The 27,010-nt window shown below is 44.7% G+C and overlaps 2 protein-coding genes across 3 annotated transcripts in view; both read left to right on the top strand.

Annotated features, from left to right (window-relative positions):
* Positions 1 to 15: 15 nt before the first annotated feature.
* Positions 16 to 26,159, top strand: wizb (WIZ zinc finger b). Of its 2 annotated transcripts, none has more exons than XM_072443644.1 (17): positions 16 to 219; positions 1,060 to 1,245; positions 2,076 to 2,235; positions 4,682 to 4,757; positions 5,180 to 5,322; positions 7,045 to 8,304; positions 10,441 to 10,878; positions 11,207 to 11,566; positions 14,047 to 14,154; positions 14,554 to 15,090; positions 15,872 to 16,297; positions 17,031 to 17,525; positions 17,865 to 18,395; positions 18,523 to 18,737; positions 20,437 to 20,746; positions 21,978 to 22,155; positions 23,629 to 26,159. In XM_072443644.1, the coding sequence occupies exons 2-17, from the start codon at positions 1,132 to 1,134 to the stop codon at positions 23,942 to 23,944; spliced, it is 5,667 nt and encodes a 1,888-aa protein (XP_072299745.1). In that variant the 5' UTR covers positions 16 to 219; positions 1,060 to 1,131; the 3' UTR covers positions 23,945 to 26,159. The 2 variants fall into 2 exon arrangements, with proteins under 2 accessions (XP_072299745.1, XP_072299746.1); XM_072443645.1 differs by having other exon boundaries at positions 17 to 219; positions 2,082 to 2,235.
* farsa (phenylalanyl-tRNA synthetase subunit alpha) overlaps positions 446 to 27,010 on the top strand; it is a 91,909-nt gene continuing 65,344 nt past the window's right edge. Inside the window, exon 1 of the mRNA XM_072443647.1 lies at positions 446 to 452. The gene's annotated coding sequence lies outside the window, so the exon portion shown is untranslated. The remainder of the gene's footprint in view (positions 453 to 27,010) is intronic.

The raw sequence follows: 27,010 nt of genomic DNA, 5'->3' as shown, positions 1-27,010 counted from the left end.
GAAGGAGCCATGCAGGAGCCCGGGACCGCGCTTAGCTGAGCCCCCCGCGTCGTCGTCGTCGTCGTCCCCCCCGCTCGACAGACGGCCACAGGCGCAGGGCTCTGTATCCGCGGCTCCGGGGCTCGTCCTCCCCGGGCTCCGTCTTCCACGATGACGAGCGCGACTTAAAACAACGCCTCCAAAAAAAAAAGTGCTACACCGCAACGCAGGCCAATTCCAGTGAGTACTCCCCCCAAAAAAACACTGCAGTTTCAGGGTGATTGGGGGTGTTATAGATACAGATGCACGGGTGCGTTATTTACCGGGAAACGTCACATGACAAGGACCAGATCGATGTGTTTTCAGCGGAGCGACACACGGAGCCAGTGTAGCCGGAGCAGTGCTGCGGCCAGCGGTGTGACCAGGCTGATGTGCCCGGCGTTGGGCCGCTCTGAGCCGGGCAGCGGCAGCAGGCACAGAGGGCACGGGCCTGGAGGAAAGGACACTTGTTTTTGTGCGAGCCTTTTCGAGACCGGACAGTTTTGAGAGAATGAGTCAAAGCAGGAATGTTGTCGTGGGCTTAAACGCAGAGGGCGAAAAGTCTGGAACAAGTGGCCTCAGTCCAGGGTTTGTCCTGGTTCACTCCCAACAAGTTTGACTCCAGGTGTTCAAAGCTTAGTCGCTGGAATTGCTTCTTAATTTCTATGTTTGTTATGCCCAAATAAGAACTTTTCCCCACTACTTACCTCTGCTGCAGCTGACATCAAATACAATATATTCTAAATGTATTTGAGTATAAAATAATGTCCACATTAGGAGTGCTGATTTGTGTTAGTGCCATTTCTCATCATCCACAGCTACTTAGTGAAGGTTCAGAGCAGTCTGTATATTTGCCTTGCTTGGGTTTAGTCATAGGTTCTAGCCACGTTTTTAAACTGCTTTAGCTGTAACTTCAGCCATTGCAGGTGTCACTCGCATTGCCAAATAAATGAATGGATGAATAACACTTGTCAGTTGCGATGTTACTACAGTTGTGATGCCCCAGTGGTTATTTGAGCGCTTTGGGCTTTGTGATTCCAGAAGGACCAGAGATTGCACCATGTAGGCGGACTTCTTACCAGTGGGTCACCATACTGCTCTCTGGGGAGGACCATGGAGCCCGAGGGCCGACCCCCCACCCCAGGGACCAGCTATGGACCCCTAGATTTACAAGCACAAAGCCCTCTACCAACCTCCTCCGCCGTCGACCACAACTCCACCCTGCAGGTACATGTACAGCAGCTATACAACTATATAATAACTATTATTAAACCACACCGGCCCAATACCTCAAATTTATACTTTCACCCTTTTGTGTTGATACTGAAATAATATCTTATAAGATCTTATGACAAATATGACTTAGAAGTCATAGTTGGCATGTCAAACGTGTACATTAAAAACATCCTCAATGTCCCTTTTTCAGAGTCATCAATGCATTGATTTTAATTGAATTTAAAGTTCACTTTTAAAGCTTGTTTAGGTCTTGCACCGTGTTATATATCTGAACCTTTACCTCCCTATGAGCATCTCCCACGGCGTTAGATCCTGCCAGAACCATCTGTGCTGAATGTATCAGTATCGCTTTGTGGCATATTGCCTTTAAATATCCATCATGAGCCGATATTTGGTTTGAGGTGACGAGCTGCTGAAGGGAAAGACATACAGCTTTATTTTAACACTGTAGTGCAAAGGACGCTGCACAACATGTGATTACAACGCTCCGTTATGGTTTAGAATTGAAACAGGGTTGTGGATGTTTGTTTCCTTGTTATTATGCGGAGCAGTGCACAGTATAGATATAGTAACTGAGTTTGTATCATTTTCAAATTATATATATTTGGGGAAATGATCCAACTTTTAGCAAATGCATATTGTCTTTATCAATGCTGCACTCTCTGTTTTTCTCTGTTGTATCTGATTATTTCCTGGTGCACTTTGTAAACTCCGCTTTTTAAAGGTGCAACAAACAGTTAATACAGATTGTTATTATTACTACATTAATAAAGAGCTCTAAATTGACACATTCAAAATAATCGTGCGTGTGTGTCTGCCAGTGCCAGCTCTCGCGTTCTCCAGATAAACAAGACGATCCTGCCAAATTTGAGCAGAGCGAGGGCGCGGAGGCAGGTGGAGGTGCACAGCGGAGAGCCCGGTCATCAGCCTTTCCCTCCTCGCTGAGCTGGGACTCCGACTCGGAGAAGGAGACGCTGGACGGTAAGACGTGTACTCAAAATGTGAACAGCAGCTACACGCTCATCTGCCCCACATTTGTGCAGAATGAACAAAAAATGAAGTAGATGAGTTAGTTTAGTCTAATCACATGTTTACAGGACAATATAGACGACATGGAAACTAGTAAAAAATAGAGTTCCTTCAATGTGTAGCTTTAGGAACAAAACAAATGTGCTCGTGTTGAGGTAAAGACATTGAAGACGACGAAATGAGTTGATTTTACTGCAGCGCCGACACAAAGTTGACACATGAAAGAATTCCTGCAGAGAGGTAGCTATTTTTAGGGTTCATTATTATAAATGATGCCACTTGACAATGTCTCATCCTTTGTGTTAAAATCTAGACTTGTTAAAAGTTGTTAAAGTGGTTCTATGTTTTACTTGTGAATAGATAATTTATGCCAACAACGAAGCACAAAGATCCCATTTCTAAAGACACATACACCATCTGTAAATTGACTTGTGATTGATGTTAATATTTTCAGTAACATTATTGACTAAGGTTAAATACATTATGGTCTGAACCGTTTTACTCGGCTTCTGCCATTAGGACAGTGATGATAATTGTACTATAATTGAAGTTGATATGTATTTGGGTTCCTTGTACCGCTGTACTACAGAGTTTATGATACTCATGAGTCAGAACGAGTCCAGAATGAGTCCAGAATGAGTCCAGAACGAGTTAGAACGAGTCCAGAACGAGTCAGAACCAGTCAGAACGAGTCTAGAACCAGTCAGAACGAGTCCAGAACAAGTCCAGAACGAGTCAGAACAAGTCAGAACAAGTTCAGAACGAATCCAGAACGAGTCCAGAACGAGCCTTGAACGAGTCCAGACCGAGCCAGAACGAGTCCAGACCGAGTCCAGACCGAGTCCAGAACGAGTCCAGAACGAGTCCAGACCGAGTCCAGATTGAGTCCAGACCGAGTCCAGACCGAGCTAGAACGAGTCCAGACCGAGCTAGAACGAGTCCAGAACGAGTCTAGAACGAGTCAGAACGAGTCCAGAACGAGTCCAGAACGAGTCAGAACGAGTCAGAACGAGTCCAGAACCAGTCAGAACGAGTCCAGAACCAGTCAGAACCAGTCAGAACCAGTCAGAACCAGTCAGAACCAGTCTAGAACCAGTCAGAACGAGTCCAGAACGAGTCAGAACAAGTCAGAACGAGTCAGAACAAGTCAGAACAAGTCCAGAACGAGTCCAGAACGAGTCCAGAACGAGTCCAGACCGAGTCCAGACCGAGTCCAGACCGAGTCCAGACCGAGTCCAGAACGAGCCAGACCGAGCTAGAACGAGTCCAGAACGAGTCTAGAACGAGTCAGAACGAGTCCAGAACGAGTCCAGAACCAGTCAGAACCAGTCCAGAACCAGTCCAGAACCAGTCAGAACCAGTCAGAACGAGTCCAGAACCAGTCAGAACCAGTCAGAACCAGTCAGAACGAGTCTAGAACCAGTCAGAACGAGTCCAGAACGAGTCAGAACAAGTTCAGAACAAATCCAGAACGAGTCCAGAACGAGTCCAGAACGAGTCCAGACCGAGTCCAGACCGAGTCCAGAACGAGTCCAGAACGAGTCCAGAACGAGTCCAGAACGAGCTAGAACGAGTCCAGAACGAGTCTAGAACGAGTCCAGAACGAGTCCAGAACCAGTCCAGAACCAGTCAGAACCAGTCAGAACGAGTCCAGAACGAGTCCAGAACCAGTCAGAACCAGTCAGAACGAGTCTAGAACCAGTCAGAACCAGTCAGAACGAGTCTAGAACCAGTCAGAACGAGTCCAGAACGAGTCAGAACGAGTCAGAACGAGTCAGAACAAGTCAGAACAAGTTCAGAACAAATCCAGAACGAGTCCAGAACGAGTCCAGAACGAGTCCAGACCGAGTCCAGACCGAGTCCAGAACGAGCCAGAACGAGTCCAGACCGAGCTAGAACGAGTCCAGAACGAGTCTAGAACGAGTCTAGAACGAGTCAGAACGAGTCCAGAACGAGTCCAGAACGAGTCAGAACGAGTCCAGAACCAGTCAGAACCAGTCAGAACGAGTCCAGAACCAGTCAGAACCAGTCAGAACCAGTCAGAACCAGTCTAGAACCAGTCAGAACGAGTCAGAACAAGTCAGAACAAGTTCAGAACGAGTCCAGACCGAGTCCAGACCGAGTCCAGACCGAGTCCAGACCGAGTCCAGAACGAGTCCAGACCGAGTCCAGAACGAGCCAGAACGAGTCCAGACCGAGCTAGAACGAGTCCAGACCGAGCTAGAACGAGTCCAGAACGAGTCCAGAACCAGTCAGAACGAGTCCAGAACCAGTCCAGAACCAGTCAGAACGAGTCCAGAACCAGTCCAGAACCAGTCAGAACCAGTCAGAACCAGTCAGAACCAGTCCAACGAATTCCCTGTCTGAGTTGCTGTGATGTCTGTGTGTCATGTGCTAGAGGAGGAGCTGACCCACCTGTCCAACCCTCATGGTTTGGCCTCTCACAGCCCTGGGTCGCCCTCGACTGGACTCAGGTGAGAGACAGTTAAAGGTGCACTATTTAACTACTACTACTACTACTACTACTACTACTACTACTACTACTACTACTACTACTAACTACTACTACTGCGTGTTGCTGACGAGTATGTGTTGGTTTATGGTGGGTTGTGGTCCGTTTGTGTTTACTAGACGATAGTGTTCTCCAGATAGAAACATATGTGTGAATAGCCTTTAGTTAGTTCAGTGGCCTTTAGTGGTTTTAATCTTGACTTGTGTGAGGTATCTGCCAGAAAAAAACCCACCCACATTGTAACTTTGATAATATGTGCAAATCCTCTTCTAAAAATAGCACTCGGACGACTCCCGTGTCCTACATTATAGTATCTTTGGCCTAATAAAAAAGAAACCCTTTGATTTGCTCATGAAAATGTTGCTGCTTTTCTTTGTGGCCTAGACTTGAATGCGAAGACAGCCAAGAAGCAGAGCAAGTGCGGCCTGTGTCCAGCCAAGAGGAGGAGCAGGAGGAGGAGCAGGAGGAGGGCACGAGGAGCACAAACACTCCAGAGCCAAAAACATCTCAGCCCGGTGCAAACCAATGTGAGTGCGGACACAAGAACATGGGGTTTATTTGATTGAGATCGCAATTAAGTCCTTAAATACCAGTTGCTATTCTTCCTGGGTTCGGTTATGACATGATTAGTTTGTGAAGCAAAGAAAAACTCCATTTGACGCTAACTATTATAGTAGCTGACTAAAGTTCTTAATGCCTGGGAATTATGTAGCAGCTTTCGACATACCCAATGCGCTTTACATCCCTCATTCACTGCGTACTCAGGCGGCCCTGGGGTGGCATCATCAGCCCCCCCCCCGACCACCACCAATCACTGGCTCACACACGTACAGTCATACGAGGCCCAGAGGGTGAACAGAGGGCCCCGGAGCCACTGCTGCTCCCGAGTACAAGCACAGCTACCACTTTGTAATAACTACACCTTCATTTGCCTTAACTAAGCATGGACAAAGACAAATAGTGTATTAAGCATGATTCAGGTTTAGTAACTTCTTCATTATGGTTAAGGTGTTAGGGTTAAGAAGAGTTAGAGTATTAGTCATGTAGTTTAATCCTGAATCAAACTATTTGTTCACTATGAATTGAGTCAGGAATAAGTGTAGTTATTATAGTTATTATACAGTGTTACCCAAGTACAGCCCAATCGTGTGTGTGTGTGTGTGTGTCTGTCTGTGTCTGTGTCTGTGTGTGTGTGTGTGTCTGTGTGTGTGTGTTTGTGTGTGTGTTTGTGTTTGTGTTTGTGTGTGTGTCTGTCTGTGTCTGTGTCTGTGTCTGTGTGTGTCTGTGTCTGTGTGTGTGTGTGTCTGTGTGTGTGTGTTTGTGTGTGTGTTTGTGTTTGTGTTTGTGTGTGTGTCTATGTGTTTGTTTGTGTGTCTATGTGTTTGTTTGTGTCTGTGTATGTGTGTTTGTTTGTGTCTGTGTGTTTGTTTGTTTGTTTGTGTCTGTGTTTGTTTGTTTGTTTGTCTGTTTGTTTGTTTGTTTGTTTGTGTGTCTGTGTGTGTTTGTGTCTGTCTGTCTGTGCCAAATATTTGAAATTATGACATGTTACAGGTGTATATGAATGTTTGGTGGTCTAACAGCTGCTTGTGATCTTTTTTAGCTGCAACTGACCATTATTTTGCTAATTGTTCCGTAGTGCCACAGACAGGGCCACAGACAGGGCCACAGACAGCAATCAGATTAATTGATTAGTTGTTAAAATTCAACATTTTTACTCTTAATTGACCCAGATGAAGCTTGGGTGACGCCGTTTTCAGGAGAAAACCCCAAAGGAGTGTTTTTATACACTTGTTAGCACATGTTTCCTATGTCCTTTTTAGACAATTCTTGCTTTGTCCGGGTCATAAAACGTCTTTTCTCAACACATTGTTTTGGAGTCTAGTCCGGATAGCTATTATTCAATTGCAATTCAACTACTAAATGAGTTGACGATTATCTCCATAATTAATTTGTTGCCTACTTTAAGGTCATGTACATTTAAAACATTATCACTGGCCTGTGTTTATCGTATACAAAATATTGCAAAACAACAGTAAGTTACTATTTCATTTGGGCAAAGCAGTAGCCGCGCAGCAGGAGACTTTGAGACCAGCCCCAGACCCTGAGGATCGACTGCAGTCTCAGAGACCGTATCTCAAACATGTCTAAAAGCTCGCCCATTTTCACTATTAACGTTAGCAACAGAAAACCACACCACGGCTTTGTTTCTTTTGATCTGCTCATTTATGTTCCTCTGGTTCTCTTCACAGCGGCTGACAGCACACTCTGGAATGTAAGCGAGCCATCCGAGCCGCTTGTCTCCAAATCCCCACCAAAGGAAAGCTGCCAATCGGAGCAGGAGGCTCACAATACAGAGGGCTCCCATACGCACACGGGAAAAGAATTCAAGGAACGGGGCAGAGACGTGTACACCTTCCCCGGAGACTCCGACCCCGAGAGCCCTCCTCCCGCTCCCTGGGCCCGCTGCACGTTCATCCAGCGCTGCAGGAGGAAGCGAGTGCTGCTCAGACCGTTCTCCGGCGTCGCCCCGGACTTGGGACGGAACGTAAAAGACGGCGAGTCAGAAAAGATGTATGACTTTGAAGAGTTATCGGAGGAGCCTAAAGAGCAAGTGGAGGAGAGCGCCTCGGAGGGGGACAACCACATTTTTACTTGTGTGGAATGTAGCATTTACTTCAACAAGCAGATCCACCTACAAGAGCACATGGTGGAGCACGCTCAGAGCCCGGTGGAGGGCGGTGAGAAGGAGAAAACAAGTGAAAGTAGTGAGTTTCAGTGCGACGAATGCGGCTGGAGCTTGTCAAATGAAACCGAACTGGAGGGCCATCGAAGGCAGCACCAAGAATCACGCGACAAAATCTTAAAGGAGATCGAGAAGCTGAATGTAGACGATTTTAAGAAACACGACGACGACGGCGACGAGGCCTTAGCGGTCCATTGTCCAGTACGAATCGCAAACACAGATGCCGCTATTGTGGATTTGGACGCCCCGGATGTCAAGACCCCGGTTCAAGCGCGAGGGCAAACGGGATACCGGCGGCGCTTTATCTGCCCCGTATGCAATTTCAGCACAAGAACGCCGCAAGCGCTGGCCAATCACAAAAAGACCCACAACCGGAAACCGACTTCCACGCAGCTCGCCTGTTTGTATTGTGCCTTCCGAACGACCAGTAAAAAGGGTCTGAGGGACCATCTGAGACTGACGCACCAAGGTCACGGAGAGAACGGGCAGAATTCTAAACATATTTTAAAACCGGACATTTCCATGACTGGTAAATTCCACAGAGGAGTTGGTGCCTTGGTGGACTGCACAATAACAGATGGAATAACTGGGAATGTGAGACTGAACAGCAGAGATAATGCTTGGACTAAAGTGGCCAGTTTTAATCCCAGATCAGAGTACGATAAACTGTCTGATAGTGAGGACGAGGGGCGAGTTCAGACAACAGAGAGTATTAGTCAACACGAGGGTAAAACCACCAAGCGCACAAGATCTCTGTCCAACACGGGTGAGTGAAATTATTGCCGTTATTTGTCACGATGTAAAATATCAGCGTTACAATCGTACGATTATGTGTAACGATTGAAACACTGACAGAACAACCAGAACAAGTCAGGGGTGTCCAAACTTTTTTCACCAAGGGCCGCATTTTGAAACTTAAAAGGGGCAGAGGGCCACAAACAACTTGACAATGTCGAATTTGTTGAATGACAAAGTTTATCATTCGAAATTTTGCATTTGACGTAATTGCAATGAGCCTCCACAAATTTAATTAGACCTAGAACATTAATATTAGGTTGGTATAACATCAATATAGCTGAATTTTCCCAATTTCACAGTAAAAAGCACTACTTTTTGTTGTTTGGGCCAACATAACAGAAAGCTGGAGGGCCAACAAAAATTGTTCTGAGGGCCGCATTTGGCCCCCGGGCCGTAGTTTGGACATGCCTGGCTTAAGTCGTGGATGCCCGTTACGTCAATCGCAATCCCCCGGTCGATCTCAGAGGCCGCGGGGATCGATTCCAACGCTATGTCTGTGTTTTCTCTGGTGTACGAGTGACAGTGGGTAAACGTTCTGAAGACCCACACTAGTGCTACAAAAGCGCATGTACAAATTTTATTTTGGACCCTTTTTGCGTGAGTTTAGCGCCCGATGGAGGGAGGAGACAGGTAGAGCCATAACATAATCATCTCAGCTTTTCATGCAGTTTTTGTCCTTCACGAAGCAGTTGTATTGTAGACGTGAGCCAAAGGGAAGTTGACGTTCTCAAGCCCCTCCCCTGAGTGTTACCATGGCGCTCGTCTCGCTAATAACTGCTATACTAATAAAGAGAGCTACAAGTGAGGTGGTGATAAACTTAAACTTCTATTATTTCATTCTGGAGCGATATTATACTTTTAAAATAATAAGCGGTATAAAATGGCAGTTAATTGTTATCTTTCCTCTCCCAGGTTTATACAATTAAAGAGCCGACAGTGTTATTATCAGCCTATTAACGTTGTCCTATTTTGTGTTTTTACAGCTTAATAATGTTTCATCAATTAAAAAAACTCTGTTAAACATTTATTGATAATAATAATAATGATGTGTGATAATCAGTGCTGTAATTATAAGGCGTTTAGTCAATTTACCTGTCGACTAATTCTATTATTTAGATTAAAAATATTCATATGGGACAATGGCAAAAAGGTGAAGATATGGATTAAATTTGATGAAGATTTGGGAGTGAATTGTGAGTTTAATTTAACTCTTATATCTCTAACATAAAAATACACCGTTTACTATTACTTTTCTGTATAAGTAAGTGTTTTAGAATGAACTCCTGTGTAATTGTGGTCTTTTAAGTGCAGTTTGGGTCAGATACATGGAGATACTTCATAGTTTTGAAAGCTTTTGGCACGCCCACCTCTAATCGACTTGTCTTTAGTCGACTACGACCCTAATGATAACATACATCTGTAGGTTGGATTTTTTTTACTTTGCTGTAAAATGCAGGTTGCGAGCAGTAAAAGAAAGATTGGACACCCCTGGTTTAACATTCCCATTCAACGTTGTTATATTCATACAATTACTCATTATTACTTAGGCATTTAAAAAGTGCACTTTTGATTTTGGTAACTTGACTCATGTTTGTTGACTCTTCTGCAAAATGGCCAAGGATTTTGGTTGTGAGGTCTGTTCCAGGACCATCATTGTGAGATCGACTGTATGTCTCTCTCCTGTCTCCACTCTCCCCCCCATTTCTCGCTGCTTACTGTCTGTGAAAATCCAGAATCTTAACTTAAACCACTATATACACCAGACTGACCAGACCAGGGTTATCAAAAGGTTAAATATAAGATACTTATTGGCACTAAAACTAGTATTGAAACCAATCTAATTTAAGCAAGTATCGATATTGAAAAAAATAAAACTCTGGATTAAATTTGACATTTCTGGACAGTTTTATCAGCTTTATCAGAACTTGTTTGAAATGTAATGTGTCTTTTGTCTTCAAAATCATATTCCTTTGCCTATTCCTTAGTTTGAAATGTGTTTATTGTGACAACACTAGATTATCTCTCTGTACATTCAAAACTAAACAATAAACCTTTTTCATTGAATCTGAGTTCCTTTTTAACATGAAACCTGTGTTCTATCCAGATGATTCTGTAGCACAGTGCAGCAGCATGCGGACGCTTCCTCTGAGGAGAAGCATGAGGCGCGAGGACAAGCCGGAGGTGCAGCACGATGGAAGCGTGTTGTACCTGAGGCGGAGCAGCCGGGTCAGTGCTGCTCCTGTGCTCGTGCCCAGCGACGACGACGAGGAGTGTGAGCAGGAGAGCGTGCGGCGACTGCTGTCAGAGGTCCTCCTGGATGAAGACGCGGAGGAGATTGATGAGGACACAGAGGAGCTAAAGAGTGTGGAAAGGAAGTGCCCTTACTGCCCCGATCGATTCCACAACGGCATCGGGCTGGCCAATCACGTGCGGGGGCACCTGAACCGCGTGGGCGTCAGCTACAACGTGCGCCACTTCATCTCCCCCGAGGAGGTCAACGCCATCGAGAAGAGGTTCTCCTATCAGAAGAAGAAGAAGAAAGGTGTGACACATTCTTTTATTTCATTTAAATGCTTTAACAACAAAAAATATGTTTTCGTGTTACGATTATTGTGAGAGGAAACATCACCGAGACCAAACAAATGTAAAATACTTTAATTATCTCATTCACGTTGTTTCATTGAGCCTCTAGTTTGTGACCAGCTTTATGAAATCAAACTCTCTGAATGAACAATCACCAGTGACTTGCCGATCCGCTGTAACGTTGTCTTCATTCCCTTTTTACAGTAGTATTGACCTTGTAATCGAGTATATTTTTAGCCTTGTAACAGTACGTTTACTTGAGTACTGGCCGTTTTCTCTGTCCGCAGTTGCCAACTTTGACCCGGGCACTTTCAGCGTGATGCACTGTGAGTTCTGTAACGCCGGCTTCGACACACGGGCCGGCCTGTCCAGTCACGCTCGTGCCCACCTCCGAGACCTCGGCATCACCAACTGGGACATCACCATCTCCCCCATCCACGTCCTGAGAGAGGTGTTCTCCAGCCGGCCGGACCTGGTCATCCCCACCGCCCCACCGCGCAGCCTGTGTGACAATGAAGAGGAGGAGGAGGAGGACAGTGAGGACGATGATGACATTATGGAGGTGAAGCTGGAGGAAGAGTCGAGGTCTGAGATTTCAGAATCAGCTGTGCCCTGGAAATATGAGGACCAGATCAAAGAATGTAAAGGTAAGAATTCATTTGTGATTTTTATAACTGTAACAGCACAAACTCAGATTGGTGTGAGTATTGTTTGCGACTACTGCAGTGTGAATATTTACCAGTAGTTAATTTAAGTTGTTACGTTGTGTGTGTGTAAATCACGATTTTATGCATTTGTATCTTTCTGCTGCTGGTTATAATTGTGTAATTACAGAACAGTAATTTAAAAAAAAGTTTTGCGAATGAAAGTGCTTTAAGTTACTACTAGTACTAGTAGTAGTAGTAGTAGTAGTAGTAGTAGTAGTAGTAGTAGTAGTAGTAGTAGTAGTAGTAGTAGTAGTAGTAGTAGTAGTAGTAGTAGTAGTAAGGTTATTGTTGTGACTGGTTTTGATGAATATTCTTGGGTTTCATACATTGGGATTCCTTCTTGATTTGAAAGAAGTTGACATGGCAACGGCCCTACTTGTATAGCAATAGTTTAATTAAAATGTATCTAATTTGATATATATATATATATTGTGTGTGTGTGTATTTTATATATATATATATATATATATATATATATATATATATATATATATATACATACATATATACATACATACATACATACATACATACATACATACATACATACATACATACATACATACATACATACATACATACATACACATATACACAAACATATATATATATATGTGTGTGTGTTTTTATGTATTTGTACAAATGTTGGTAAATTGGTGTTTCATTTGGATCCTGTTTGTAGTTTATTCTGTGTTTTAACATTGTACTTTTCTCATTTGGTTTTCCCTGTATAAATGAATAAAATGTAATACAAATATTATAACTTATGAATGGTGAAAGGTCCTCACAAAATCCTTCAAATCAGGAACGAATAGTCCCCTTAAAAGTGTTTCCATGTGTAAATGTGTAAATGTGCTTCTGTTTCAACTATTGTAAGATTTTCATGCCACACAATGTCGGTATTAAAATAAACCTAGCTTTAAACTTTCTTTAAATTAACAAAGGCTTTTAAGTGTGTGATTGACTGCAGGCTCAGACTTAGTAGTTGAATATCTGTTCTGATTAGCAGTAAGTCTCAGGTCATGACCTGAACCCGACCCTAGTTACGATGAGGGAACCTCCAGTGCTTTGTGCAGTAACTGAACTACAGGCGGTGTTCAGCTGTAATACTTGTAATACTTGTAATACTTGAGCTCATATTGGTGATGATATTGGTGATGATGGACAGAGATGGTCCAGTGGGCGCGTGCGGAGGTCCAGAGATGCTCTCTTCTCATGCCCCGCGCGCGCCTCTGTCTCTGCTGGTCACGCCTTAAGCTGAGCGGTGCATATGGGGGCAAAATGGCTGCTTCCACCTCCCAGCAGACCCAAACAATAGCGGAGGAGCAGTGTGCGGGCTCTCGCGGCCGCCCTGAGCCCGATGCAGTGCGGCTGCGGAGCGGTGAGTCCGGCTCCAGCCGCGTTTCCCCATCAGACGCGCTCGCGTCCCCATCGCGTCCCCATCGCGTCCGCCGCGCGTCTCACCAGACAACAGCCATTAAAAGTCTTCCCCACACGGGAGCACATAAAGAAAGATGATTGTCGCGCAGGTAGCCCGCGGTGCGCCCCCGTCACGCGCCTCAGCCCCCCACAGACGTGCGCGCGGTGCGCGGCGCGCGGTAATAAGTGCCGCTCCTATTGGCTCGCACATTACTGTATTTTCTTCCTGTCTGAGCCTTTCATTGAGTGCGTCTGGGATGACGTCCAGTATTTCAATGCTGCAGGATCTCTAAAATTACCTACACTTGCCCAATCCTCGCCATTTTACTTTGATTTTTGATAGAGGACGTGCTGTGCCGTGCAGTGTATGTATCATGCATGGTTTCCTGACGCCGCAGACATAGTTCTGCACTTTGAGCCGCGGCGGGTGATGTTTGGAGAACTTAGGGAAGGTGAAGTGCGGCAGAAGTGACACTTTTGCTCCGGGTTGAGCGGCGCTGTTCCTAAAGTCGTGGTAAATGCTCCGTGAACGATGCCATTGTTGCGTTTGGATGTGAGAGCGTCGTGGCGCTGCGCCCTGAGGTGTCACATCACGCTCTTTTACAGGCACGAGATGAAGTGACAAGCGCAGAGACGCCCACCAGACAAAAGCATTGTCTGTCTCCGCGTCTCTTTGGATTTAGCCGTTTGTCGCAGAAAATGGCACTTTTGTCCCAGGAAGACTGCCATGTCTGATTCCTATATTTATATTGACCAACATCTGAGTAGCATATGTAAGAGAAGAGAGTTTACCTACAACTAAATGAACAAATATCTACAACATTTTATGTTTTTATTTTGGACTTAAAGGACATTTTGTCCATTTTATATTCAGTTTGTATCTACTTATGTACATTCATGACGGTGGTACAGGCTATATGTTTTTGTCAGGTATTGAATCAGCGTTAGGTCTGTGTGGGTTTGAGTGATGAAGTTGCTGTGTCTCTGCGTGTGAACCTTAGATGAGGAGGAGGAAGTGGCTGTTGAAGAACGTGATGCGCTGCAGCTGGAAGCTCTGAGCTTGGTCCAGGAGTCAGACAGGTCGCCCCAGGAGGATGTTCGTGCCAAGGGTGAGTGAGCCTGCATGTCGACAGGGGACGGGATTAGCAACAGAGAAGCCTGATCATGCCTGTCAGTGGGGAAATAGAAGAAGTGAACCCAGAGGGCTGTCCCCAGGGACACCCAAGAGGAAGACAAATGTACTTAGGGACTAAATGAGGCCAGAGGAGGAAGCAGACAGGAGGGTAAGTGAGGGCAGTGGTGCCCCGGGACACAGAGCTGTACCTGAGTCCACAGCAGAAACACCCGCTGTGTGGGGTTATAAATATACATCTAGGTTTAGGTTGGGTTTTATATATCAAATAATGCAATTAGTACAAGTATTATGCAGGAAAAGTATTTAACTGACAATATGAGTCTAGATCTGTCCACGGCTCAAATCAAGTCACATGTGGCTCGTGTGTTTGCAGACGATTATTTGAAGTGTGAAGTGTGTGGGGCCCAGTTTGAGACCAGACGAGGCCTCTCCAGCCACGCCCGCTCCCACTTACGCCAGCTGGGCATCCGAGCCTCTGAGAGCAGCGGGGCGCCCATCCACTTCCTGTACCAAATCGCCAAGGAGCGCAATCTAGACAGCCAAATACGTCGTCTTCAAGAGCCCACTCCAGCCAAGAACTGTTCTCCCTCCACTCCACGTGATCCAAGTGATGAAGTGATAGAAGTCATGGATGTGGAGAAGACGCCTGTCCCCCCCTCCCTCCTTGCCAAAGCAGCCAAAGCCGTGCCCTGCTCTCCCCCCTCCCCCGTTGCCTCTCCTCTCCTGGCACCCTCTCCCTCTTCAGTGGTGAGGAAAGCCCCCATCTCCTCACTGCTGCCAGTGTCTTCCCCTCTGCGCTCCCTGGAGCACAAAGCTGGGGGAATGAGGAGCCTGACCGCCAGCCTGTCCATGCCCTCGGCCAGCAAACCCGTGTGGGCCCCGCAGGACACTGATGCGCCACTCAACCTCAGTAAGTCTTAAACATTTGCTGTCCTTTTGTTCTTTTGTTTAGACTGGCTCCTGCTCTTACTTTTGCAACACTTTCTTTAAAGGCGCTGTCGCTGATTTTTTGCATGTAATAAAGTAAAATAAATCTGGCCCCAGTACAGATATATTGTAAAAACATCTATTGGGGTGAAAATGAGACCACAGCACTTTCTCTGCATCTGAATATAAAATTTTTAATGTTTTATCCTCTGCTAAGCAGGAAGTGCGCCATGAGCATGCTAATGTTTGTTAGCTTTACCCAGGATGGCAATGTCTGGGCCCAGACTCATGAAGTTTCAAAACAGTAAAAATCAGGTCAAGTGTTTAATGACGTATGTGTAATGTCTGTTTACTTCAGGAGTTAGAGATTGTCATGCTCATTATTCAAAAAGTTAGTGGCTCAGTCCTACTACTGGCAGTGTATTCTGTCATTGGCTGTCTGGCAAGACACCGTATTCACTTGTGTTTGAGTGGAGGTTGGAGAAATATTGTTGGAGGCAGTTCTGCCTATTGAATTGATTTATTGAGTAATTGCATAAGCAGAATAGCACAACACTTTGTAAATAGTTTCTAGAAGCTGGTTGATCTGGTTTGAAATGTGAATCTATAAAAAAATGATAATACATTTCAAATGAAATGTTTCTACTTTTAGTTTTAAGTCGGGGGAAGCACTTTTTTTTAAAGTGTAATCGTTTTCTCATTGTGCTTCTTTGAAAGTAAAGTTAACAAGTTTGACTAACGTGTTCAATGTTTGAATGGCACAGCTCTAGAGGCCGACCCCCACAAAGACATAGTGTGCCAGCTGTGTGGAGCCTGGTTCGAGACAAGAAAAGGCCTGTCCAGTCACGCCCGGGCCCACCTGCGCCATTTCGGAGTAGAATACTCTGAATCCAAGGGCTCGCCCATAGACCTCCTCACGCAGCTCATAGAGAGTGATGAGTTCAAGCACAAGGCCAGAGAACTGCAGCTGGACGGCCCTGTGGAGAGACAGGGCCTCAGCAGGGCCCTCTCGTCCCCAAAGCCTCCACTCTTCTCCCTCCCCACGTCTGCGTCCCCTTTGCTGTACAAGGTGACCACCTCCAAAACTACCTCTGCCTCTCATTTACTCGGCCCGCCTGCCAAGCGTCTCAAGCCCTCCTCCATGCAGATCTTTCGTCTGAGCAGTGGGGAGTTAATGACCCTCCCTCTCAGTAAGTACTTTTACATTTGTATTTTGTTGTTTCAATAAAAATAACGGGGTAAATCAGATGTCTATCCTGCTATGCTTGAATGTAGTATACCTATAAAAATGTGAAGCATCGGTGCTGCCCGGTGGTGGAGTGGTTAAGGCGGCAGCACACGTGCCAGGCTCGTTGTTCAGCCGGCCGCAGTGTGGAGAGTTAAAACCCCAGTTTCAACAATTTGCTGCATGTCCTCCCTTCTCTCATGCCCCTTTCAAGCTAAAACTGTCCTGTCTAATAAAGTCTTTAGGCCAATAATAATAATGATTTGAAGAATGGATTCCCTCTGAAGTTTTCATGCTAAAGTTAAACATGTAATAATGAATGTACAGGAGTGACTCCCACTCAAAGCTTCAGCCACCACTGACTCTGGCCACATCCTGTTACTGTCTGTCCTGTCCAAAAAAGTCATTTCACAGTTTTTATTGTGGTCTGCATCATTTGCTTTTAGGGAGCGATCGACTCACTTCAGCTTCCTTAACTTTGGTTGCCGTTTTGTCTAAGCTGTTTGTTGTGTAACAGTGAACTTGAATTGCCATAGATATTTTTTAAATGAATTATACATATGCAAACCTACAGTTGTCCAGCTCAGATCCATTGCAAGGCAAAGGTAAATGGAGTCTACTGGACAAAGTTCTAAGTCTTCCTCAGTCATGAACGCCGCCATGAGAACAAAATCACAACCTCTTTCTGTTTTCCCCAGGTGAACCCCTGAAGGAGATCGGCTGTGAGTTCTGCGGAGAGTACTTTGAGAACCGCAAAGGTCTGTCCAGTCACGCCCGCTCCCACCTGAGGCAGATGGGCATCACACAGTGGTCCGTCAACGGCTCCCCCATTGACACGTTAAGGGAGCTCATTGCCAGGCGTGGTCTTCCCTCTGCTTTGCCTCTGAAGCCTTTGAGGAACCCGGCTCCATCCTCTCCAGCGCCTCCTCGCTCCCCTCTGGCCTCCACTCCCCCCAGTGCCCAGCTCAGCCGCCTGCCCTTTGCCTTCGCTCGCCGCCAGAGTCCACCTCAGATGGTGTCCAAGTTGAACTCTGCTCCTCAGTCCTCTCTGGGTGGACTCCTGAAGCCAAAAATGGAGCCAGTGCAGCTGGATGTGACCAGTCCTGGGACCGTGGCTCGATCCGTGGGATACTCTCCGGGAAGTCTCAGCCCCACCATGACCAGCTCTAACAGCGTGCATCCACTCAACCTGGGTAACGCAAGGTTTTACTTTAATCGCTGCTTTCAAAGGTTCAAAAATGCATAGATCAGTTCTCACTTTGTTTATTCGTTTAAAATGTGCTTGTGGTTGTCTTTGCCTTTATTTTAAGAAAAAAAAATGACCATTTCTGATGTTCCTTCTATTCAATCAGGTAGAAATGTAAACAAAACAAAAAAGAAAGAAATGCAAAACTAACAATACTCAATTATATAAATATAATTTCTTGTAGTGGTAGTACTATGTAGAACATGTATATTATGCTAGTAAGTAAAAATCTCCTAATAGGTGTATTATAAAACTGTCTATAACAGATGTTTGTGTATTTCCTCAGTAATGTCTCATGATGTGGAGCCGACCCGGGACATCCGCTGTGAGTTCTGCGGAGAGTACTTTGAGAACCGCAAAGGTCTGTCCAGTCACGCCCGGTCCCACCTGAGGCAGATGGGCATCACACAGTGGTCTGTCAACGGCTCCCCCATTGACACTTTGAGGGAAGTGATGCGCAAAAGAGGCGTTACGTCTGCATCGTCTTTAGAGACTGAGATTAAGAAAGAGTCTGGTGCAGAGGCCAGCAGTCCTGTAGGTGTATCCACCTTCCTGACGTCCCGGCTGCACAAGTCTCCTCTCTCTCTGCTCCAGTCAGGGCTGAGAGTTCACAAAGCAGGGCTCTGCTCTGTGGGCACCTCTGCTGTCTTGTCAGGAGGCAGATTTTTGGGAATGTCCCCTCTGGCAAAGCATCCACTGTCAGAGGACGGACTGTCATCGCACACAGCCCACTCACCACTGGGTCATCTCAAGAATTATTCACCTCTGCCACATGACTTATCCTTCAAGCGCATGTCCCCTCCAGTCAAGCACAGGCGTAAGTCACTCTTTGGAAATATTTGGTTTGTTCAAATGAATTTGTTATTAACATGATTTGACCCAAACATTCAGTGGTAATATTTCTATGCGCTGACCTCTTTTCTAATGGTTTCCCCTTCCATCAGCTGATCCCAGCTGTGAGCTGTGTGGATTCTACTTTGAGAACCGCAAGGCTTTGGCCAGTCACGCCCGAGCTCACCTCAGGCAGTTTGGGGTGACTGAGTGGTCGGTGAATGGCTCCCCGATCGAGACCCTCAGTGCTTGGATACGCAGCAGGCCTCAGAAGGTGCTGGACATGCACCGCAGTTACATGCAAGGCAACTCCCCAGCGCTCAAGAAGGTGAGAAGTTGTTAAAGTTAAGGTCACTGAAAAAAACAAAGGCTGAACTTAACATTTACTTTTAATTTTATAATCATATACATAGTCCTTATCACATGATCTCTCTGGGTGGAGTCTGCATGTTCTCCCCGTGTTACCGTGGGTTCTCTCCGGGTTCTCCGGCTTCCTCCCACCGTCCAAAGACATGCATGTGTTAGGCAAAATTGGTGACTCTAAATTGGCCCTAGTGAATGAATGTGAGAGTGAACTGTCTGTAATGTCTGTGTCTCTGTGTTGGCCCTGCGACAAGTTGGCCACTGTCCAGGGTGTACCCCGCCTAAGGCCCGAAGTCACTGGGATAGGCTCCAGTCACCCGCGACCCCGAAAGGGAACAAGCGGTAGAAAATGGATGGATGGATGGATATACATAGTCCTTAGATGTGTTTTTCACGGCAACAGAAAATTGCTTTGTGAAGCTTGTGTAATTCCGATGGTTAATTGTGTTTTCAGATGAGCTATTACCCGAGGGTTTGAAGTATTTTCACATTTGTTTAACTGATTATTGGCCCCTTTAGGCTGCACAGGCTTGTAACCTGCAGCAGTTAGACGAGGATATGTTGCTGGGAGATCTGAGCGGCCCCGGCTGGTTGCTCGACAGACATTAGTGTCTTAAAAAGCTTCAGACATGTTGTCTAACAGCTTTGAGCCTTACTGTAGATCCTATGTCTTTATACCCAGCGAAAATCACTGCAGGGACAGATGCCAGAACAACTCAGCTATCGACTTGATAGTTGCCATAGTAACCAGGGTGCCTGGCAGCTTATGTTTCATCTTCAGATAAATTATAGCATGCTGTTGATAGAAGAAAATGTCTGTTTTTTTCTCCCCTTCTTTCTTCCCTCCTGAATTAGTTTCTGGTGCATTTGCGTCACTCTTAACACCTTTTCGCTGAGCTGATATGTGACACAAATACAGAGCAGAATGCATTTCCAATGTCCTTGCCATTCAAGTTGTAAAGATGTATTCATACCAGAACACCAATCCTACCTCCCCTAATTGAACGCTGTACCTGACGCTCTCATTATAAAAGAAATTACTTATTTGATTAAACCTATTTCCAGCAAAATGTTAATACATTCAACCAACCGTGCAAATTGAAATGGCTAAACAAAGTTGTTTCTGGTTGAAATCTGGCTTAGAACAGGTTTCTTTCACTGACCCTTTGAAAAAGGTTTCTTGCTCTATATGATATGATCTAGTGTTGGACTTCGTGCATGTCACCATCAGCAGTGGCACTAGCTGTATGTAATGTCCATTGTGCTTTGCTTAGCCACTGTCTAGTTTTCCTCTGACCATACTCTTCATTCAGTAATGTATCAGGAGACTTTTCTTTGAACTCATCAACAGAAACGATTTGTGACAGGTGCGTAATCCAGTCACAAGAGGTCACAAGCCAGCGCTCTTTCACTAAACTGTTTAATAGCTGCCATTGTGCAGGGAAGGGCATCCAGCATACAATAGTTTGCTTACTCACACTACTTAAGTTAACTGTTTCATCTTTTATTCGTAAACTATACATTTATCCGTCTATATTATTTATGATATGCATTTTGAACTGACACTGCTTAGAATTTCAGACTGAAACATAAGGTTAGATTTGGTCTTGTTGAATGTGGCTATTATTGATCATATTACTCTTCTTTTTTTTTCTCTCGAACAGAAATGCAGGTCGCCTCTTTCTGTGTCAGCGGATTCCCCTCATGTCCTCCCCGCCTCGTCACCAAAAGCATCAGCCTCCTCCTCTTCCTCCTCTCATTGGTCTTCGTCTCTGGCAGTCAGCCTGGTTCCGCCCATAAACCGCGAAGTCGCCTATTGCCCCTCGAAGACCTCCGGGGATGAATCCAGCTCCAACCATGACACTACTCCCCCCAAACCCCCGGACATTAGCCCCAGCCCCTCACGGCTCTCTGGCAGCCTCCCCCTCCAAGCACAGGTGGCTCGCAGTGAGCTCAACGTCCGCCTGCCCAGAGGTTTGTCAAGCTAAATGTTTTCACTTGACAAGAACATAATGTGAGTTGAGTTTTGTCTTCGAAGCAGTCGTTATAATAAGACATTAAAGCATTAACAGCTCTAAACATCTCCAACAATGTGCTCTGTTTTTGAATGTCACCTACGGCACTTACCGAAGCCACTAGCACAGACTTCAGTTTGGTTTGCTTTTGACAGTTATTTGCCTTTTATGCATCTTGAATTCATTACGTACATTTGAAGGGATATATATCCAGCAACACACCATGCACTGCAAAAGAAAAATAATTCATCCATGTACCATAGGTCAACTTATAACATCAACAACAAATCATTTAATGTGGGGGAAAAAATAGGATAGAAATACTTTGAAATCCGTAGTGTGCTGCGACTTTTATGGATGGACAAGCAGACATGGGGTGTTCAATATTTAGTGCATAACACAAAGGGAAAAAAATAAAGATATCTAGTATGCAAGGGGTGGGGCTTTGAACCCCAGCCTACCATGTGATAGGCAAAGGCCTATCCTTCTGAGCTAAACTCCCAAATCAAGATGACCAGATCATTACTTGAATTAGCGCTGTTGTTGTTGTTGTTGTTTTCTATGTTGTTAAATTACTGCCTTTATTTCTACTGAATGTTTAATTATTATAAATGTGAACTGAGTCTTAGCTAGGTACAGACAAAGACTTGATAGTTTTTAAGTCTGTTTGTTGAAACGTGTGTTGCTGTTGCATCGCTTCTCGTCGCACATGCTCAGTGAAGGCAAAAGCTGCAAACATCAGAGATTCCCTCAGGTTTATTCAGCGTGGTTTGAGGCTGTGCTCCTCAGAGCTGTACAAGAAGCTGCTGTCTGCTCTGGTTCTAACAGCTCATGTTAGACACTGAGCTGCTGTGGGAGAAGAAGAACCAAGCTTCCCACGCAGTACTGCTCAGCGGCCTGTAGAGGCCACTAAAAGACATAGTTACTTCAGCCCAGCTTCAGCAGCAGAAGTGAGGGGAAAACAGGCTAATTTGGATATATTTTAGAACATAATAATAATAATAAGTCATTTTAGATTGTATTGGTCAATCACTGCTTGCCTTGATTGCCCTGACCACACGCCACTGCTTGAAATGGATGGATGGATAAGAATATTGAACTGATGTGTAAATGAATCTAAACTAACTAAACAAAGACAGACATGATAATATGTTTCCTCAATTATAGACAGTATTTCCTCTCCTCCAAAGGATTTGAGCGTCGCCCCCTAAAGCACCCCTTGTGCTCTGAAGGAGCAGAGCGGGCCAGCAGCTCTCCCCGACTTCCACGCACAGGCACCGGCACCGGCACCGTCCCTGCCCTGGTACCCAAGCCCCCGTCCTACCCGCTCGTCAAACTGGAGGGCAACTTCTACACCCTCAAGTGCCGGTAAGTTGTTCATAGGCAGTTGTGTCATGATCATATTATGAGCCTTTGGCAGCGATACCTGGTGTTGTTTTTAGAGAGTTTCAAAAACCAATTCACCATCACTGCACCTTTTCTGCTCCACTCCCCACTGTTGTCAGTGAAGAAGAGTAACACAAAAATCCATGCAAGCGATCCAAAAGTATTCCAAACAACCGTACTGTAGGGCCTTTAATGAAGTGTGTTGAAAGTAGCGAGTCGTTCTGTATTTTCAGCAACATGAATGAGATTTGTTTCACTGCAGCAAAAGCAGACAGCTCCCTTGGGTGGTACCTGCTCTGAGAGGATCAGCATTTTATTTCTTTATGCGAGACCACTGTTTCTGCTTAAACGTGCAATTTGCAACTAGGGCCGAATGACATTTAACTACCTATGTGTAAATGAGGCATAAATTAAATTGAAGAGAAGCTAGCGCTGCCTTTTCTTTTCTTGCCTGGCTGCTTGGAAGAATGATAAAGTACAGTTGTTGTAAAACAGTCCCAGGCAGGTCTACGTACAATGGTGCATAGATGTGTGATTGATATGAAGCACCTTTGTGCTTGGAGTCCTTTTTTTCAGTTTCATTTATGGTTTCCAGGCACCAGTGTCCAATCTTTTGGATGGCAATGGTGCAGTGTTTAGAATTTTGGGTTGCCCAACAATCCAAAGGTTGACTGTTTTAATCACAGCTCCCGACTGTGCAAACTGTCATTTTAAGATAAGATAATCCTTTATTGTTCACACATGGGGACATTTCGGGAGCACGTTGTAACCCAGCAGCCAGCCTCACCGGCGCCTCACCGTAAAGAGGAAGGAAGTATAGTAAATGTGTCCATGGGCAAGATGTTATTCATGAACAGTGTTGGGTAGGGTTACTTTTAAAAGCAACTTGTTACATTATTACTGCGTTATACTGTTTAGTTATAAAAGTAACGTGTTAGAATACTCTTGCGTTACCAATAATTAACATTATTGTATAACCTATAAAGTTTGCAGACAATCCCGTTGTGTTTCTGAACACAGTAACATAATAATTAAAATATTAAATAAACAAGCAAATGCGTTTGACTGAGCTTTATTTATCTGAGATTACAACAATAAAATACCATACAATAAGCACGTGTCGGCCTGTCCTCAACGCACTTGTTTTAGCACTGTAGTTTATTTAAATCCAACTCACCACATCGCTGTTGCCCTACATTTACTCCTCAGCTACAAAATAGTGGTTATAAGGAAGGAGAAGGAGTTTTGAGACTGATCCCTGTCCCTAGTGGCACGATAGTCATGCTCACAACACGCGAAGGCAGCTTTTAATTCAGAAGTTGCACTACCACCGAGCTGAGTGATTGAAAAATGCAGTTCAAATAGTCTTTGAGTGTCTACAAATTGCGCTACTCAAATAAAAAGCATTATAATATTACGTTTATTATTATTTTAAAGCTGTGTTCATATGCCCAGGTTCTGTGAGGTGGAGTTCCACGGGCCTCTGTCGGTGCAGGAGGACTGGATCCGTCACCTCCAGCAGCACATTTTCAAGATGAATTACAAGACCCCCCCTGCCCCCAAAGCTTCTGCGAGCACCCACACAGACACCTCCGTCTCAGCCCCTGTCCACACCTCGGCCTCTACCTCGACCTCCAGCGCCTGCACCACTGCACCTGCCCTTATATCCAGCCACGCCCCCACACTCCCGGCAAAGTGCACTCCCCACATTGCCACCGAGCTGGACCACATCTCAACAGAGCCGTCCACAGTCGAGCCGACTCCAGTGTAACTCATCTTCCAATAGCAGCACACCTTACTTCAGTACTTCCTCCCTATGTTTGCCTTGGATTGGTCATTCCTCTGTGTTGGCCAAATGTTGTTGAGGAGAAGAGTTTCCCTCTGAGGAGCCCTCTGAGCACCTTTGAAGCAGCTTTCTAGACTGTTACTAGGTCCCGTTCCCATAGGAACCCAGTGCCCTGGCTCTACATGCACCAGGGTTGGGTGTTGTGAAAACTACTCTAGGTTATAAGGGGAGATGAAACAATGTCTGTGTTTGTCCCGTTCATGTTTAATGTTGGTTGATTTTAAACATTGTTTCTTTTCATTGGGTCAGTTTGGGGTATTTTTATTTCCTTTGCCTTTTGTAGTTCACTTGTGCACCCCCCTTTTTCCCTCTGTTGTTATTGATCTAACACTGGCCTAAGCCTTGAAAAGGTCTGACTGAGATTTAAAAATGTTAATCCTGCTACTAGTCTTGTGCTTTAGACTTTAAACAGGTGGAATATGTGGTGGATAAAAATAGCACTTTTACCGTGACTCTGAGTACTTGCAGAACAATCCATTTGAAAGGGGTTGATTTGTTTTGGGCTCGGGCTACACAGACCATATTTAAAAGCTTGTATTTTGCTCCATCTGATGACTCTAAAGCAGTTATGTTTTAGTTTGTCCCATGTGCAGACTTAAGCTATGCACATGTATGGCACCTAGAGCCAATGCCAATTTGTTTGAACTATAGCCATGGTTGAAATTATGGACAGAAACATTCATGAAATTGGAAGAAAAATGCACATACTTTGTGTGGAGCAGAAACACCAGTGCATAGGAAAATATCTTAAGATTTGTAGCCTTGTCCTAAAAGAGATTTCCAAATGGAACAAGAAGAGGAAGCACATCCAAAAAGGGAATCTCCCTTTATCAACTTTATAAATAATAAGTCCAAAAATATACTTATTTCTTGAATGTAGCTGAAGGCACCTATTGAAACCTTATGCACACTACTCTGTGCAGTTACTGATTTGTGTTGATCTTTGACTCGGCCTCTGGCTCTCCCTTATTATTTGAGAATTGGGGCCATTGAGACTCATCAAGTTTTCACAATTTATTTAAACTCCATTTTACAGAATCCAAATTATTATTTATTTTTTACAAATATGAATGTTGTCTAGAAAGAAATTTTGAAATGTGTCCAACTGTCTGTATGCCACTAAACAACCCATTTCCCATTGTTAAGTCAAAGATGGAGGTAAAACCGCTGACTTGCTGGACTCCTCTCTGTATTTACCAGGACTTGCATCCGTTGTAGATTTAGGATGTGCCAAAGAAGTCTGTTTACTCCCTCGTTCTTGCCTCTTGTACATGCTGTTTACAATGGACCTAGCAAAACGGGGATTGCTTTCCACTCCGGATGAGATAAGATTGCTGGACTCCGTGATACTAATCTCCAGTGAACCTGACTTCAAGCTCTCGCAGACCCAGCCATGTGAACTTAATCCGGGCACGGGGGAGCGAGCTGTGCCAGTCTCTGGAGAACCACCTTTCTTTCCAGTCCGTTCTCTTGTACATTGCTTCAGGCGCTTCGTATCAACCTCAACTGACTGAAGCAATAGCTCGACGGATCCTTTACATGTCGGTTCCAGTGTTTCCAAACATGACTGTTCAGCCCTAATCCTTTATGGAGTATATACTATATAACTACATGTACCTAAGCAACTGCTGATGCTAGTAGGTTATCAGCAGTTCTATTAGCAAAGGTAGTTCAAATAAGTGATCTTAATTCCTATATTGTGATTTATGTATTTTTTATTGCTCCGTGCATTTCAGTAACCCTGCAAGGTAGACTATTTTTTCATTTCTATCCATTAGTCTCCAAGCTGAATTGGTGCTGGTGAGAGATTGAATTGGTAAGACGCGTTTTATTGTGATTGTCACGTCCTGTCATGGAAGGACTCTAATAACTTGGCCTTAGGAGGGGACTTAAATTCATCTAATGATTGTCAGTCCCCTCTACTTTAAACTAACAGAGCCCATTGCAGGTCTGTGGCTGCTCAGAGGCCAGCAGATTAGAGATCCCTGTTGAAAAGCCCCAGCTGGTTTAACTGGCTCGTGTACGCATGTGTGAGTGTCTGTGATTAGACGACGGAATAAGAAAAAGATGCAAACGGTGGACTGTACTCAAAAGGGTTGATCGACTCCAGAACAAAAAAATAAATGTGATTTCAAAGTTCGCAACGGTGTCCTCGTTTTGTTCTATTGCCCTTAGGTGACCACAAGAGGGAGCCCAATACAAGTTTGATCCTTAAGTGACCACACAAGCTAATGTCCCTTGGTGGTTTTAGGCTCTATAACTCCACATTGATGCACCATTGAACTCCTTAAAGCCCCTGTATTCTCACCTTGTCATTCATTTGTCTAATACATATTTAAAAACACAAACTAGCAACTTAAATTTTAGTCTAATTTACTTATTATTGACCCTTGCCCCATCTCTCTATCAAATCATAGAGTCATAAACAGATTTCCCTCCCTTGCTTCTTTGTTTATGGCCTGCACAAGCGCTCTATTGTCCTTATTCCTGTTCACTTTTGTCTCATTAAGTTGTTTGTCTGAAGTAGATCCTTCCCCTCAGACGTAGAGAAGGGATAATTGGTCTTTGCAAAGGCTCAGAAAAGAACACTTTGTTACAGGCAACTTAAAAAGCTCATTTACGACAATGGGGTGTAAGGGAAATTTACTATCTCTGCTAAAACAATTATGCTTTCAAGATTATAGGTTCCTCCACACTTGGCCTAATTGTGCAGCGCTGCTAGGTTGTATCTGAAGACTTAACATGATAGTTTGGGTGAAAAATTGAGTGAGTACTGACGTCAATAAATGTGATGAAGATGTGGAATCTTAATTGATCTGCACACATTCAATATTTTTCTAATACGAAATATAGATAATGGGCCTCGGAAAGTTCCACGGAAAGTTGTTTATTCATTCACAGGCCGAGCAGTTATCGCAGCATCGTGAGTTCAAATCTGGCTTATACAGTTTGCTGAATGTCAATCTTATCCCCATGTTGCGATAAGAGCAT

This window comes from Eucyclogobius newberryi, unplaced genomic scaffold (genome assembly GCF_026437365.1).
Source record: "Eucyclogobius newberryi isolate DKJ021-1_F unplaced genomic scaffold, fEucNew1.0.hap1 SCAF_13, whole genome shotgun sequence".
Lineage (NCBI taxonomy): Eukaryota > Metazoa > Chordata > Actinopteri > Gobiiformes > Gobiidae > Eucyclogobius > Eucyclogobius newberryi.
Note: the sequence above shows the minus strand (reverse complement) of the source record. Positions and strands in the feature narration are given on the sequence as shown.

Bases quoted from the DNA above. Each gene is read 5' to 3' on its own strand.
- wizb (XM_072443644.1), top strand. From the start codon at position 1,132: ATGGAGCCCGAGGGCCGACCCCCCACCCCAGGGACCAGCTATGGACCC. The intron at 1,246-2,075 runs GTACATGTACAG...TGTGTCTGCCAG, and splicing joins ACCACAACTCCACCCTGCAG to TGCCAGCTCTCGCGTTCTCC. The intron at 11,567-14,046 runs GTAAGAATTCAT...TGTGAACCTTAG, and splicing joins CCAGATCAAAGAATGTAAAG to ATGAGGAGGAGGAAGTGGCT.